Source organism: Serpula lacrymans (assembly GCF_000218685.1).
Source record: "Serpula lacrymans var. lacrymans S7.9 unplaced genomic scaffold SERLAscaffold_1, whole genome shotgun sequence".
Classification (NCBI taxonomy): domain Eukaryota; kingdom Fungi; phylum Basidiomycota; class Agaricomycetes; order Boletales; family Serpulaceae; genus Serpula; species Serpula lacrymans.
Window position 1 is genome coordinate 148,219 of NW_006763290.1, and position 16,752 is coordinate 164,970.

Consider the following 16,752-nt stretch of genomic DNA (forward strand, 5'->3'; position numbering starts at 1 on the left):
GGGAAGGAGAGCATATCTATTTACAAAGTCCTTTGGCACAGTCTGGCGAGGAGTCGCAGCTGGCCTTCTTAAAAACCCTGGAGCAATTTAGCCCGTTCTTCCTCCGGCATTGCTTCTAACATTGCTCGGAGATCGAACTTTGGTTTCTGTGGTATCTGACCATTCAGATGGTCTCTGGCTCTATGGCCCTTTTCTCCGCATTTGAAGCAGCGTCCCTCACTTCGGAACTTCTGCTTGTCCAATTCCATCTCTTTTCCGGCTCCGGTGTATAACGTACCCGTGCCGTCTCTCTTTGCTTCCACCGTCTCGGTCTTCCTCTCCGAAGCACCCTTCTCTTGGTATCTTCCATTGGGTCCCCGGTTCCCTGTACCGGAGCTGCCGTTGGTCGATCCTCTCAACATCCGTTCATTCTCTATTTGGTCTCGCCACAATTGGTCGTTTGTGACGATCCTTGTCTTCCACTCTATATATGTTGTGGGAACGTTTCCGCTATAAATGATCTGCTTTATGAGCGGACCATTTATGTTATTCCTGATTAGTGTGATCAGGAATTGCTCGTTCCGTCTGGTATCGTAGCCGGCCCGTCTTCTTAACTCTTCGAATTTTACAAAGAACTCTTGGGCCGTTAGAGTTCCTTGTTTCTTGTATATGATCTCGTATCTCGCTCTTTCTTCCTCGTGCGTGTCAGCGAAATGGTCTTTGAGAGTCCTCTCAAAGTGAGCCCAGCTCTCTAAGAGGGTGATCTCTCCTGCATCCGACCTTTCTTCTGCGATCTTCCTCCTCTCTACCCACTCTGTTCTTAGGGCCGCTGCTGCCCCTATACTCATATAGGATAAGGCGAAGCTTATCCGGTTCCTTTCTCGGGAGAAGTATGCTGGGTTCGCATTAAAATGGAGTTCTAATGACTCCGAGAAGCTTCGAAACTTCTTCCTATCTCCGTCGTAAGGTTCCGGCTTTGCTAATGCCGTTTTCCTAAACTCTGCTTCTTGTGCGCGTGGCAGGCCCATCCCTGAAGGCTGCCTCCTTTCGCTCTCTGCGAGCCTTCTGCGCAAGTCTCTTACTTCTTCGTCTTTTGATGAGAATCTCTCTTCCCATAATTCGTTGTTGTCTGCGATCGCGCTGTTGACCGCCGTTAGGATGAGGTTCTGCAAATTCTGCATTTGCTGCTGGTTGGTTGCCGGCGATGGTACGCGCGGCTGAATATGCGGTAATGCGTCCCGCAAATCTGACATGTCGGTGCTCTCGGCCATGTCCGGGGTCTCTCGATATGTGTCGTAGGACATTTAGGGATGGTGTGGGGGATGGTGATTGGAATGATAGGGTTGGAGTGATCCTTTCTTGTTTTATCGTAACCGGCCCGGGATAGGGCAGAATCGGGATCTGGTATGAATATGGTGCAAAGGGCATTCAAAAAAGGTTCCCCAGATGACAAATCTGGATCAACACTTCTTTAATGAAGTTCCCTTTCTCTGTCTTTCCTTCTGCTTATGGGTTCCTCTTCTGTCCCCACTAAGCGTGTACGTAAACTATCAAATTATAGTACCAGTGTTCTAATTGTATAGTAATCGAGGTCCGAACGGTTGTCTCGATGATGGCCCGCGTTAACCGCTGTCAGCCCTCTTCCTACTGGCGGAGGCAAATGCCCGGCCCGGTAAGAAGTATAAAGAAGTTTTATGTAACTAATAGAACCTTAGCGACTCCACGTCACTAGGTTCTCTAAGTACGGGATTGTGGGGGCGGATGATGGGAGATAGAGGGATGGTTTCGAAAGATGAGTTAGTCGGCGATGATTGGATAAATGTGATTATAGTGGATGGGCGAGTGATAGGTGATGTGATTTGAGAGAGGGGTGTGGTGAGGCGAATGTATAGTTTGAGTAGGACGAAGAATAGGATGATGATGACGGGGGTTAGGACGATGATTAGAGTAGCCTTTGTTTCTATCATCAACTAGGTGCTCTTTACGAGCTTTTGATTATATAACGACTGAGTTGCACTACTGGAAGAAACCAGGCAACTCAACGTCAATCTTAAGCAAGTAGTTGAACAAGTGTATAAAGACGAAATCAAAAGCTAGAGTATGTACATCGTTGAGTGTCTACTTATATATGTAAGAACTCATGTCAGCCATGAGGCGCTGACTGATAGACATGAGGATGTATCGTGTTTAGCTTGGTAAGATGATTTGTAAGTGATCATGTGACTTGGGGTCACGTGATGAGATAAGAAGATAAGATAAGGAAAGCTACGTGATAAGATAAGGAGAAATGAGTGTTTCTACTTCAGAGTTGGATATGAAGGGTGAAGTATTAGGTATATGAGAAGAGGATCGTGACAATCTCTTTGTCGTAAATTTCATAGTTCCATTCTGCAGGGGTAAGGGCTTTCGAGAGGAATGCTATGGGTCTGAATTTGTCGTTTTGTTTCTGGGATAGGACGGCTCCTACAGCGAAGTCAGAGGCGTCGGTCTCTAGTTTGAATGGGTCGTCGTCGTTTGGTATAGCAAGGGTGGGGGCAGTAGTGAGCGTTTTCTTCAATGTTTCAAAGGACGTTTCTTGTTCGTCTTTCCAGGTCCAGTCAACTTTTCCGGTGAGCACAGTGAGTGGTTTCGCAATTCGTCCGTAGTCTTTGACAAATCGTCGATAGAAATTGGAGAACCCTAAGAATGATTGGAGTTCTCTTTTATTCTTTGGTGCGGGCCAGTCAGCGACCGCTGCGACTTTTAACGGGTCCATACGGATAGTGTCTTTGGAGATGATCATGCCTAAATACTCGACTTCCTGTTTCTCGAATTCGCACTTTTCTGGTTTAAGATACAACTGATTTTGTTGCAGGATATGGAGGACTTTGGTGACTATTTGACGATGTTCTTCGAGTGTTTCCGTGAAGATCATAATATCGTCTAAATATACAATAACTTTTCCTTCCGTGATCAGTTCTCTTAGGAGGTGGTCCATCATGGTCTGGAAGGTTGCTGGCGAGTTGGTAAGTCCGAAAAACATGACGAGGGGTTCGAACAGGCCGCGATTGGTCCTGAAAGCGGCTTTGTGTTCGTCTCCTTCTTGGATTCGGACGTTGTTGTATCCCCATCGTACGTCTAGTTTCGTGAAGTAATTGGCACCTTTGAGTTTATCGATGAGTTTGGATATGAGGGGGAGGGTGTAGCGATTCTTTATGGTAAGCTCATTCAGCTTGCGATAATCTTGGACAGGGCGTAGTGAGCCATCTTTCTTTTTGATAAAGAAGAATGGTGATGCGTAAGGTGATTTGGATACTCGAATCCGTCCACTTGTTAGATTTTCGTTAAGGAATTCGTCTAGATGGTGTTGTTCGTCTCGGCTAAGAGGGTACGTTTTGCAGTCAAGACCATTAGCCTCTGGTATTAACTCAATTGCATGGTCCCAAGGACGTTTCGGGGGAAGTTTGTCAAATGATTCTTTGGTGAAAACGGGTTCGAATTCATGGTAGATTGGAGGAACAACATCTCGGAAAGTAAGCTTTGACTTTGCCTTTTCGGAGGATTCGGCGATTTGTTGACTTTTAGTGGCAAATGCGTTCAATTCTAGCTGTGTTATCTCCATAATTCGTGTTTCAAGATCGACGGCTAGAACTTTATCCCCTTCTTCAGGATGATACTCCGGATCATCAGCAGGGAAGGTAATCTTGTTGGTCCGCCAATCAATTGTTGGATTCGTCAGTATCAACCAGTCGTATCCAAGCAGTATGCGTGGTGAAAGTAGAGATGCTACGATGACGTCTATCAAATGTTCTTTCCCTTTCACATTGATGTGAAGAGTGACATAGTGTGTTACTTTCTGGGATCGACCATCGGCTCCTGCAGCGTCAAGAGGGACGGGCAGAGGCGTAGTATTGAGGGTATACTTGTCAACCAGGCTTCGATCGATAACCGAGTTGGTGCAACCAGAGTCGATAAGGGTTGGGACGGTGAATGTCTGTCTGTCGTCTATGGTAGTGACTTGAGAAATGATATGGAGGCTTCGTTTTGACGTAGGGTGGTGCGGCGAGGTGTAAGCATGGATGCGTTCTATAATGTTCTCTTCGTCGTGGTTCCTTAGCATCTGTATTGCCTGCAGGGTGATATGCTCGTAGTGATCTTTATGGGCCCAGTTTCGTAACAGAGCTCTTGCTCTTTCTGGTTTCTGGTCTTTGATTCGTCTGGCCAACCATTCCGGTGAATGTGGCTTCGCGTAGGTTTCGGTTACAGCACGTAGATGTTGATCAACTCGTTTTATTGCAGTCGTTGGTAATGTACGAGGGTTAAATACAACATTCCGGGTCAGAGAGTCCGTGCTTACTCCTGACCTTTCTGAAAATCCTTCGGGGGTGCTTCGATTTCTTTTAATGACGATGTAGTGGGAGTGTCTTTGGTTTCCTCCGTTTCCATATATCGTATTGCCATCTTTCCATGTGGGCAATTTCTAGCAATGTGGCCTCGTTCGCCACAATTGTAACAAGTAACATTCGGGTTGGGCCGATGTTGTCTTTGCGTGTTGGAACTCCCAATCTCCATAGGTACACCTGATCCTCCAAACGTTCCTGCTGTGTTTGGATGGACTGCATTCTGGGGCGGTGGTTTATGAGATAGAGTATAATACGGTCGCTGTTGGATATATCGTGGTCTTCGCGTCTCTGTTCGCGGTACTGTCTGTTGATGCTGTGGTGGAGGGTAGCCTTGGTTCTGCTGATAGCGCGGTTGATATCGTTGGTACTGAGTTGGCAGCCTTTGTTGAGGTGGTTTATCTCTCCTCCTTTCCAGATTAAGCTCTTCATTTCGCTGTTCCCATTTCCTTGCCGCTGCCCTCCACTCTAAGTACGTGGTGGGTAGGTTTTCCTGTTGCGAGATACGATCACGAAGGAACTGGGAGAGGTTGCGGCGAAGAATACTGTGAATGAACGGATAACTTTCATCTGCGTCTGGTGGTAATCCCGCTTCCATAAGTTTGGATTCGAGTCCTCCGAAATATGCGTCTACCGTCATCTCTCGTTGTTCGTAATCGTGAAGGGCAATCTCTGCTTTCAACTTGAGATGGGGGTCCAGGAATTCGTTATCTAATTCCTTGATGAATTCTGAGATAGTTCCCCAATTTCGCGGTGCAAATAAGTCTCCTAGCACTGCGGTTTTGTTGTTGAAGTTCGCCTTCCATGTATGACAGGCGTCATTGGCTTTATCGGACGAGATTCGGGATAGTGCAAAGAGGATTTTGGAGGAGTTGGTTTGGAAACTTCTGGGATAGGCGAAAAAGTAATTTGCTAAAGCGTTCTTCCAGTCAACGTATGTTTCCTTTTTACCGATGAATTCGAATGGAGGGGTGGCAAGGACAGCTTTGCTTCCTTGATTTGTTTCGTCGGCCATTGCTGCCGCTAGATCAGGTTCAAGGTCTAAAGATTCCTGATCGAACCAATCGTCGGGTTGGTTTTCGGGTTCTGGAGTCGGAGGCGGGGGAGGAAAGTCTTCCGGTCCTGTTGACTGATACAGATCGTCGGGTTCTAGAGCTTCTGCAGCAGCTCCTAGAGATTGTGGGGGAGGTGTGTCAGGAGTGACCAGAGGACGGGGTTCTCGATAGGGCTCCAGATTTTCAACGGGTTAGATAACGAGTTTTTTAGATATCAAGTCTTTCTAGATAACGAGTCCTTTTTATTTACTCAAAGTCTGGGTCAAACGTAAAGTTACTAGGGAAGTCTCCTCCTTCTGCTTCTCGGGGTCTCCAGTATTCTACGTTTTGAGTAGACTCTTCACTTTCCGACTCGGTTTCGCTGCTAGATTCTCCCCCGAGTATATCTGTTAATGAACTTCCTGTTTCTCGTTCTATCCTTTCTGCACAAGGTGCAAAAAGTTGTTCAACCGACGGGATGAGCGGTGCTTCTCCTCTCCGACCTTGGTAGGTGTAAGAGTACTGCGAATAGATACGAGTTCGTGAGCTATGGTTGATAACGGCCCAGAAATCGCTTTGGAGTACTGTAACAATGAAACGTTCGGGGTGATCAGATTGTTGGTTAACAACAAATGGAGTGAGGATTTCTAGGATCCAGTAATATTTGTCGACGTATTCTGAAACGTGTCGAATGTTGTCGATTTCGGTCGTGTAGTCTTCTCCGTCACGGGATTTCCTCTGAGCAGTCGCGATGAGCTGATCAAATCGTGCTAATGCAGCAACAACTCGTCGAATATGATCTTTAGTAGAGGGCGTGACGATTATAATAGAAGTGCTGTGTTGAAGACCAAACCGCGGCCCGAATGCGTCAAGATCTTGGACTTCTGGGAGGTAGAGAGTTCGGCGAAGTCGTGTCAGATATTGGACAATAGAAAGGTGGTCCAGATGATTGCCGATGCAGAAGTACTGGATGGGTTGGTAACTGACAGGAGAGGCGGAGTAGGTGTCGTAGTAGTCCGATGTAAAAAATGAGGACGGGATATCGTAGGTAGGTTCCTCGTTAGGCCTCTTCCTTAACACAATGCCGCAAAGCAAGGTGTGTTCGAAGTCGTAAGGGAGGAGGCGGCTGGGTATGTCTGGAAAAATGAGAGGGCGGATTCGATAAAGATCGAGGAGATCTGGGATGTGGCTCTGCAAAATAAGTTGCAGGTTTCGTTCCTGTACGTTGGCTATTCCTTTCAAAAGCTTAACCCTCTGAGTGTTCTCGTAACTCGGGCGTACTAGGCTCTCGAAGTAGTCTATCAACGGAATTTGTTCGTGCCGCAGGGATATGAAGATTAAAAGTTCTCTCCGTGCTCTGTCGGAGATGTTGGAGTATCTCCTCGAGACTGCGAGAATTTCTCCTACAGATGGCGGAATGGTAAAAGATGGATTGGGTGAGAGCGAGTGCGTCGTTTATGTCGAGGATGATATCCTCGATCGGATCAATTGGTGAAGATGAAGCAGAGGAGTCTTGATACAACTCAGTGATCTGTTCGACCGTTCCTTCCACGTCTGGAGTACGGGCTTCGGTAGGGACGGGGAGGACCGGGAGCGGTTTGTTGAGAGCTGCGAGGAAATCTCTCTGGTGTCTGCGGTCCGCTTCTGATACCCACTCTTCTGAGAGCTGTTGGGAGGTAGACACAATGGAGGTATACAACGTCGCTGACGAGTCCGGTTTGTAGGTATCTGATGATGGCAAAGAACGCGAAGAATTGGACGAGAGCGGTGATGGTAGAGAAGGCGTCCAGTTTGAGAAGACTGAACGACAATAGGTGTAGTGGGGTGGATAGTGAGGAGAACGATAGGGATGGTAGAGAGGTGGAGAAGGTGATGATGAAGTTTTTAGACCGGTGCAGTGGCAACGACAGTCTTTTTCAGGGTGTAAGGAAACGGTTTTCCAAAGAGGGGCTCTGGAAAAGGATTCGAGGTAGGTGAGTTCAATATTTTGTCAGGCAACAAATACGAAGCTATATAACAAAGCTCAATGTCTGGTCAAGTCCTTCCTTGAAGGCGGTGAATCAGAGTATGAGAATGAAGAGTATCGGTAAGAGCGCAAATCCAAACTAATATTGAACTAGAGAACAATACATTGAGTATATACTTCTCTATATAGTGAACGGCGATGGTCAGACCGAGAAAGGGAACTACTGAGAAAGTGGTCTGACCAGCTAACTAACCAATAAGAAAAAAGGGAGGAAGTGGTCCGATCTATCGTGTTTACTAATCGTATCAGAAAACGTATTGGTAAGGGATATGCGATTGGATGTATCAGTAAGCCCATGAGAAGGCGCTGATTCACTACCTTCTTCGCTTATCAATATTCCTCCGAAGTATTCCCAGACATAGCACTGAATCGTGGCTATGTCATCTGGATATCTTCTTGAGGGTCGACAACGAGTCTACCTCGTTGTAGGTACGATAGAACGTGAGTGTGAAGAGAGAATAAGAAGAAAAATGATAAAAGTAATAAGACACCAGCTGTAATCTCTAGTCCAAGGGCAAGAGGAGTGATGGGGATCGAATCTGCTAACCACGACATGACGGGAATGCGATAAGAAAAATCGATTCCTCACATAGACCATCTTAGGACGAGGACTAAGACATATCAAGACATATAAGAGAGTTAAGCTTGCTAAGAATTGCACGCTCAAATTACTCTAACTGCTCCAATGCAGATCAAGACCATCAAGACCATCAAAAGTTAAAATATGTAAAATAGCGGACATCAATGACAAATTAAGACTTTTTGAGCATGTTTCTAAGACTAAAAACACAAGTAAGGTCAAGTCAGAACACAAGTCTCGATACAGAAAGAGTTGGTAATTCTAAGATGCTAATCCAAAAGTGTGATGATCAATAAATTTGTTGACATAGAATGATGCAAAAGCATCAAGTGAGTTATGAAACAATATCTGCCAGGAAATCCTGTCGTCACCGAAAACAGGAAGGAGATGTGTGGCCCATAGGATACAGTCAAGGTGAATCACCTCAGTTGTTGGTGATAGGTCCTCATTGAAGTCTGGACTGACCATCCACATACTGGTGAGGTTGTCGGGCCATTCTTGGACTTTTGAGAACCAGTGCACTAATGCACATGGGTAGAGTAAATCCTGAAAGGTGAAAGAAAAAAACAGTAGGATGCGGACAACATCTAATCCCTGCATCCTAGTCAACATGGGGTCCCTTTTGAAAAAGACACAGTCATGCCAAGAAGGTCCTCTCCGCCATGATGGAGAAGCATGTATAGTTTCTCGATGCATACCTCCAAGTCCACTTTCATCACTTGGGGCATAGAACATGGCTGTAGCTGAGTGAAATACCAATATCTTTGCGTTGAGTGACCCGGCTGGACAATTGGAAAGGGCGACGTTGGCTGCGCATGGTGCATCAGGATCATGTAGATGTTGCTGATTATATAGAAATCTTTGGACAAGCTTGACCAGCCTTGGCTGGTCAAGCTGCTTCGCTAGTTGGTCCAGTGTCCGTGCATATCCCCGCTCTGCAATTTCAGATTAGTGGGTAAATTAAACTGGAAAAAAAAACAACTTACTTCGGGTTCAAGCAGGCTGAACATGTGTCACAGTAGGTGGCCCTGAAACCGGACCACTTTCAAGATCACCACTGTTGATATTGATGCTGCCTTTTACAGCAGCCTGAGGGCTCAGAATATTTCCAGAGAGCATGCCACACTCTATAAAATTGACTCGCGAGGCTGCAAGTGTTGCAATAACACAATTTTCGGACCTTTCCTTCTTTTTCATTCTCCGCTTTAACCTTGTACACTTTAGCTTTCACATGGTGCCACACGGCACTTCCTTTTTGTTCAAACTCCTCTTTCTCGCGCCGCATTGCCTTCTTCTTATTTTAGATACAACTTTCTCACACAGTGGAGCTGGTCATGCGGGCTAGGCCCCATGACATCATCAGCCACTAACTTTATCAACTGTACAGTACATAAGTACAAACACTCTGTATTAGTATATATACCCCAATAGATCCAGGAGACTCCTCAGTGAGTCCTCCTGTTGTATACCAACAAACTCTCTGCAGCCTAAGGGGTAACCACTCCTTCTTCATTTTCTTTATAGTGTGTTCCTGTGTGCGCTAGAGTAACTAACTCTGGGTTGTAACAGTTGAGGCCCTTCGCGCACCTGGTACACATGAACAATCCTCAGAAACAGAAAAATTCCCACCTCTAGGCGCCCTAGCAATGTCGGCTGCAGCTGTACGTTCCTTGCTGCTGTTAAAATTCAAATTTTCTAACTGTTGTTCTAGGTTGAGCGAATTCTGACTTTGTGGGCAAATCACAAAGTTCATTGGGAGCCCAAGATTCAATGCTCGGGCCAGGCAAAACCAATCAAATCTTATCTTAAGCCCATCCCAAAACTCAACAAGGCGACGGGCAAAGAAGCTGGCAGCCATGGGAATTTCTCAGAAACTAACTAAAGTACAGTGACACGGAACTATCATACCTCTATGAAGAAGCTCCAGCTGGGCACACTTGAAAACATCGTTGAACCAGCCCAGGTATATGTGAAAGGGAGTTCTCGATGTGGTTCTGAGGGGGACAGCAATGAGGTTGATCCTCGCGCCTGCCTTATGGATATTTAATCACAGTATGTTCAGACTCTCACCCCGCTCATTCTGTTTATTGCAGCTAATCAGTATACCAATCCACTAGTCATTTTGTCCGAGTCTGTACATGAATGTTTGCTTTCTCACTATCAATGTTATAATAAGATATGCTTTTGGTACATTTTAAGATATCTCAAGATACTTCTAAGGAATATTTTTTAAGCTGCTATAAGCGTCAATAGAATTTTGAAGGTGAATTAAAGACGATTCTAAGCTGGTTCTAAGAATAAAGTAAGCATGAAATAAGGAAGTTTCAGAAAGTGCACCTGCTTATTTTGTCTTATCCGGTCTTTGCGGGAGTGAATCTCAGCATCAGTTTAAGCCAAAAAAGAGACTTTAAGATGCATCAAAGGCACTCAAAGAAAAATGCACCTTTCCTGATGTAGTGCCTGTGGACATTAGCGTGCTGCATAAATGATGCTTCACCAGATACATATCAACATTGGGTTCCTCCAAGTGAACCCCATCTTCATTCCTGCGTGAACCAGCATACTGGAAGCTTTGTACATACACAAGAGGTTGGGAGAATGGATGGGAAGCTGAGAGCCCAGGCATGGAATCAGCTGAAAGATTAGTCACACTTGGATTGGCCGTGACACTGTAAAAGAGCATCATCATCAGAAGTAAATTCAGATATGTCACGACTTGAACCAGAAGCGCTAGTCTGAGCGCTAGTTTCCTTTTTTCTTTCTTTTTCTTTTTCTTTGATATCTGATCACATGACAGATAAGATATGTTAAGCTGCTGCTTTAGCGCGGATAACATAATACGTAGTTATATCAGATCACGTGACCATCACGTGACAAGAGTCTAGAACCATTACAAAGAACATCAGTCAGCGCCTCATGGCTGACTTTCAGAAACATATATATAGTAGACCATCATGTACATACTTTCCTCAGTTGTTGATTAATTCTCAATCGCTATCTTGTAACGCTACTTGTTTGATTTGAGCCTTCGTCCCTCCATTAGTTCGGTAAAGGGGATAAGGGTTTTACACAATCAACAACTCCCACAAGTACCGTTTATGAATATAACAGCAACAATCCTAACCACCATCATCGTCACCATCATCATCATCTTCCTCATCCTAAACCTACTTAAACGATCGAACCAAACCACCACTACCCTCCCACTTCATCACCTACCCGCTCGCCCCGACACCATTTTATCATTTTTCCCTGCCAACGTCTCCCCCTCCTCATCCCAAGACTCGTTCGTAACCATCCCCCTGTAAATACATTTTATATCACTATAATCTCTTTGGTGTGGAACCATTGGGATTTTCTCGGTTTTACATAGTTTCATTTTCGATTTCCTCTGACCAGGCCGCGCATTTGCGTCCGCCAGTCGGGAGAAGGACTGAAAGCTTAATAAGCTGGTCACATTGGGACAACCGTTCGGACCCCAATTTATCACTATACCTTTTACATAAATTTCGTAAAATACAAAAAATAGTTACCGTACATACATAGTCAGTAGTGGGCTGAAGAGGACCACTTTGACTCAAAGAGAACAGATAGACTACTAGGATCTTAGAAAGCGGTGTATCGATCCAGCTTATCACTGGTGAACTCCTTTCTATGCTTAGTAGAGATTTTTACATTTGGATCGGAGAGCAACACATTTACTCTCAAGATTACGTATTCAAAGGGCAATTCCCTTTACCAGAAATAGAACCCATCAGAATCCCATCCCCTTTAATCAAAACCGAAACTCCCCCTCCTCCCCAACTCACATTCAATGTCCAACCTAGAATATCGCGATCTGCCCGAGCCATCCAACAGCACGGACAGCGCATTTACCAGGGAAATGATGGACGCATTACCCAGAATAGACACTCCCCCCCCCGAAAGAAGCGCGATTGGAAGCATACGTAAAACAAGAAGTAGAAAAGGCGATAAGACAAACACAAATGCATTACCAATCACAGCTAGACGAGGCGCTCGAAGAAGTGAGCGTCTTGCAAAGAAAATTAAAGAGACAGATACCGCCACCTCCAGAAAAGGTGGAAAGAAGTAGAACGGCACTGGAGAAACCTGAGAACTTCTCCGGAGATAAGAAAAAGTATAGGGCCTTCAGAGAGTCCTTATTACTACATTTCGAAGACGATGCCGTATATTTCCAAGATGACCGAAAAAAGATAAGCTTTGTGCTATCTTTTATGAAAGAAGGAGAAGCCGCGGCCTTCCGGACCGATTGGGTAGAGAACCGAGTCGATGCCCAACAGCTAGGGCTTGATATTACGAACACGTACGGAAGTTGGCCGTATTTTGCGGACAAAATGGAAGAAAGGTTCAAGGACAGTTTTGAAAAAGAAACTGCCAAGAACAAAATATTGACCCTGAGACAGGGCAATGAAACCGCCCAAGCCTTCTTTGAAAGGTTTGAGGAAAAGAAAAGATGGGCGGGGTATACAAATAGAATAAACGAAGATTTCCTAATATCTCTACTCAGGAGGAACATGAACAAACCGCTAGTAGACAGGGTGATCTACGGCGGGCATATTCCCAGAGATTACCAAGAGTGGAAAAGGGAACTTATTAGAATAGACTATATTTGGAGAGAGAGAGAAAAGGAGAAGAAAGGTTCCGACACTGGGAAGAAACCCTATTCGGAGCAAAGGAAAGAAGGAGAAAAGAAAAGAGACGGAACCGGGTATACCTACACCGGTAACGGAGAACGAATGGAGGTGGATAAAGCGAAATTCCGCACTGAGGGACGATGCTACCGATGCGGAGAAAAGGGACATAGAAGCTTCGAGTGCAAAGACGCACAAAAAAAGAAGCCACAATTTAATGTCCGAGAGTTCTTAGAAAAGATGACGAAAGAGGAAAGGGAAAAACTCCTTGAGGGTTTTTAAAGAGGCCAGCGGTACCGCATCGACCGACTGAGCCTAAAGACGTTTCGAATCGATTTCTTCCTTTGACTGTAGATACATATGACTCAGAATTGTTAAGCTGCAGCTTTAGCGCGGATAACAATAAAACTATTTCCACTCAGACAAAGAAAGAAATCCGAAACGAAAAAGATGCAACTAGAGTGAAAGCGGCGCAGAGTGATAAGACATCCGCAGTTTCGACGGCGGGCGAATCACTAAAAAGCGCAGCATTTACGATAGAACCTAAGATTCCACACCCGATGCGGCGAGCTCTACGGAGAAAAACGCAGCAGAGACTGTAGAAGAGAGGTCAGGAGCCCCTCTAAAAAAACCTAGAACAGAAGTCTGGACCCCAGAATGGGTAGTAGACAGGCTAAGAGACCAAAAGGAAGAAAGATCCATTGGGATTCTGAGTGCCTGGACACATAAAAAGAGAACGAGAGAAGTAACCCGGGAAACGATAAAAGAAATCAACCGGTTACCAAAAGTAGAAGCTATACAAGCGATCATAGAAATTGCCTCCCCAAAAAAGTACATTAGGGGCACCCAAGGCAATCAAATGAACGTAAAATGTAAGCTTACTACATTAGATACTCTCCAATCAGAAACAGTCGAAGCACTATTGGACAGTGGATGCACGGGGAGTTGCATCGACTCCCAATTTGTGAAAGACAAAAGATATGAGACAAGGAAGATACCGAGACCTATTCCAGTCTATAATGCAGATGGAACTCTTAATAAAAACGGAGCCATCAATGAATTTGTAATACTACTCATGGAAATCGACGGACACGTCGAGAAGATACATCTTGCCGTAACCAATCTAGGTAACGGAAAAATGTTTCTAGGACATGAGTGGTTGAACAAACATAATCCTAAAATAGACTGGAAAGAATCGAAATTGACCTTTGAAAGATGCCCTGAAGAATGCAGACCGAGAATCCGAATCTCTGATCCAGAGGAGGATCCGGAAATATTCTTTGAGGAACTAAGAGAAGACGAGAGGATGATACAGGTGAATCTCCATAATTTCGAAGATGCCACGATCAACGATCAATATTACCATATCAGAGCCCAAGGCACGATGGCACAGAAGCTAGCAGAAGCCGCAGGCAAAGATCGAAAAGAAGGAGGATTCGAAAAGATAGTGCCAAAACACCTTCATCAATACAAAGACGTATTTGATAAAAAGGAGTTTGACACGTTACCTGAAAGAAGGCAATGGGATCACGCAATCGAACTAATACCGGGAGATCACTCCCTAGATTGCAAGATCTATCCATTGGCAAGAGGAGAGCAAGAAGAGCTAGATGCGTTCCTAAAAGAGAATCTAGAATCGGGACGGATAAGACCATCGAAGTCCCTGTTCGCATCACCATTCTTCTTCATTAAAAAGAAAGACGGGAAGTTGAGACCAGTTCAAGATTATAGGAAGCTAAATGATATCACCATCAAAAATAGATATCCACTTCCGTTGATCGGGGAACTAGTAGACAAATTGAGTGGAGCAAAATACTTCACAAAATTGGATGTAAGATGGGGATATAACAATATCTGAATGAGAGAAGGAGATGAACATAAAGCAGCATTCAGGACAAATCGGGGATTATTCGAACCATTAGTCATGTTCTTCGGACTGACAAACTCCCCCGCCATGTTCCAAATGATGATGAACACACTTTTCAAAGAGTTGATAGATGAAGGATTAGTAATCATATATCTAGATGATATCATGATATTCACAAAGGATATAGAAATGCACCGAGCAACGACGCGACGTGTGTTAGAAATCCTAAGAAAGAATCATCTCTATCTTAAACCAGAGAAATGCAATTTCGAACAGACAGAAGTGGAATACCTGGGACTGATCATCTCAGAGAACGAAATTCGCATGGATCCGGTAAAAGTAGAAGGAATTAGCAAATGGCCAGAATGCAAAAATAAAAAGGATATACAGGCATTCTTGGGATTTGTAAATTTCTATCGAAGATTCATAGAGGGCTTCGGGGAAGTAGCCAAACCATTGACCAAGTTAACGGGAAAAGAGGACTTCATTTGGGGAAATGAACAACAAGAAGCATTTAACACATTAAAACAACGTGTAGCTTCAGCCCCAGTGTTAGCTCTCCCAGTACCACATGGTCAATACAAAGTAGAAGCAGACAGTAGTGACTTCGCTATGGGTGCTGTCTTATCACAAAGACAAAAAGATGACTGGAAGCCAATTGCATACCTCTCCAAAGCGTTAAACCCCACAGAACGCAATTACGAGATCTATGACAAAGAACTTCTTGCCATCATGACGGCACTTAATGAATGGAGACATTACTTAATAGACGCAGAAGAGGAATTTGAGATATGGACAGATCATCAAAATCTGCTGTATTTCAAAGAACCAAAGAAGTTGAACAGGAGACAGGCGCGGTGGATGACGGAGTTGAGCCAGTATCATTTCACGATACATCATATGCCAGGAAGGAAGCATATAAAAGCAGATCTTCTCTCGAGGCGATCAGATCATAACAAAGGAGAAAACGACAATGAAGACGTCGTGCTACTGGATGAGAAACTATTTGTAAGAATGACTCTCTCTCCAGAACAAAGACAAAAGATTGCAGACAGTCAAGAGAAGGAATTGGAGATTTCAAAGTGGATTACAAAGAGAAAAGGAAATGTAGATGAGCTGATAAAAAAGATGAAAGGAAAGATAGAGAGGAGAGAGGATGGTTGGTTAGACGAAGACAGTTGCATAGTATTCAAAGGCAGGATCTATGTACCGAAAGATGCTGCGTTAAGGGAAGAGATTATCCGACGAAACCACGACTCTGTTATTGCAGGCCATCCAGGAAGATATAAGACCAAGGAGCTAATCACTCGACAATACTGGTGGCCTTACATGGACAGAGATATCACGAGATACGTAGATGGATGCGAAGTCTGCCAAAGGACTAAGACAGACCATAAAAAGAAAGCAGCACCGCTTCATCCAAACGAGGTCCCGGATAAACCTTGGCAGATCATATCAGTAGATCTGATCGGACCGCTACCAGAATCAAATGGATATAACATGATAATGGTAGTAGTAGATTGATTTACCAAAATGATCAAGGTAATTCCCACACAAATGGAGATCACATCAGAAGGAGTGGCACGACTATTTAGAGATCATGTATTCAGAAACCACGGCATACCCGAAAAGATCATCTCAGATCGGGGACCGCAATTCGTTTCAAAATTCATGAAAGATCTACATACGCTTCTTCGGATAAAAGCGAACCCATCAACGGCTTGGCATCCACAAACGGATGGACAGACGGAGAGGATCAATCAAGAGATAGAACAGTATCTCAGAATCTTCGTAAACCATAAACAAGATGATTGGGCAGAATGGCTTACCCTAGCAGAATTCTCTTACAATAACAAACAACATTCTGCGACGGGATACAGCCCGTTCTACCTGAATCATGGACATCATCCGAGAACACAGGAAGTAGTGAAAGTGGGGGTAAAGAACGAAAATGCAGAAGATTTCGTAAAGAGAATGACAGAAACAAGGAAGAGAGCAGAAGAATCGCTGCAAAAGGCAGCTGAACAGATGAAGAAGCAGTACAATAAGAAGAAAAGAGAAGCAGTAGAATATAGAGTAGGAGATAAGGTGTACGTAGAAGCGACCAATATCTCAACAGATCGACCAGCCAAGAAACTGGACGATAAGAGACACGGTCCGTTTGAAATACTGGAAAAAATAGGTGAATCAGCCTATAGATTAGCGCTACCACCGACATGGCGGCCTATTCATCCG

General features: G+C 44.5%; 2 protein-coding genes across 2 annotated transcripts; one reads left to right on the forward strand and one right to left on the reverse strand.

The window, feature by feature from the left end:
- Positions 1-4,231: 4,231 nt before the first annotated feature.
- Positions 4,232-4,627, reverse strand: SERLADRAFT_375280 (uncharacterized protein; the record flags this gene model as incomplete). Its single annotated transcript, XM_007311959.1, has 1 exon — positions 4,232-4,627. One exon carries the CDS (start codon positions 4,578-4,580, stop codon positions 4,359-4,361), a length of 222 nt encoding a protein of 73 aa, XP_007312021.1.
- Positions 4,628-6,722: 2,095 nt separating this feature from the next.
- On the forward strand, positions 6,723-7,040 carry SERLADRAFT_375284 (uncharacterized protein; the record flags this gene model as incomplete). The annotated part of the gene is made up of 2 exons (XM_007311960.1): positions 6,723-6,883; positions 6,920-7,040. The coding sequence occupies 2 exons, from the start codon at positions 6,723-6,725 to the stop codon at positions 7,038-7,040; spliced, it is 282 nt and encodes a 93-aa protein (XP_007312022.1).
- Between the last annotated feature and the right edge of the window lie 9,712 nt (positions 7,041-16,752).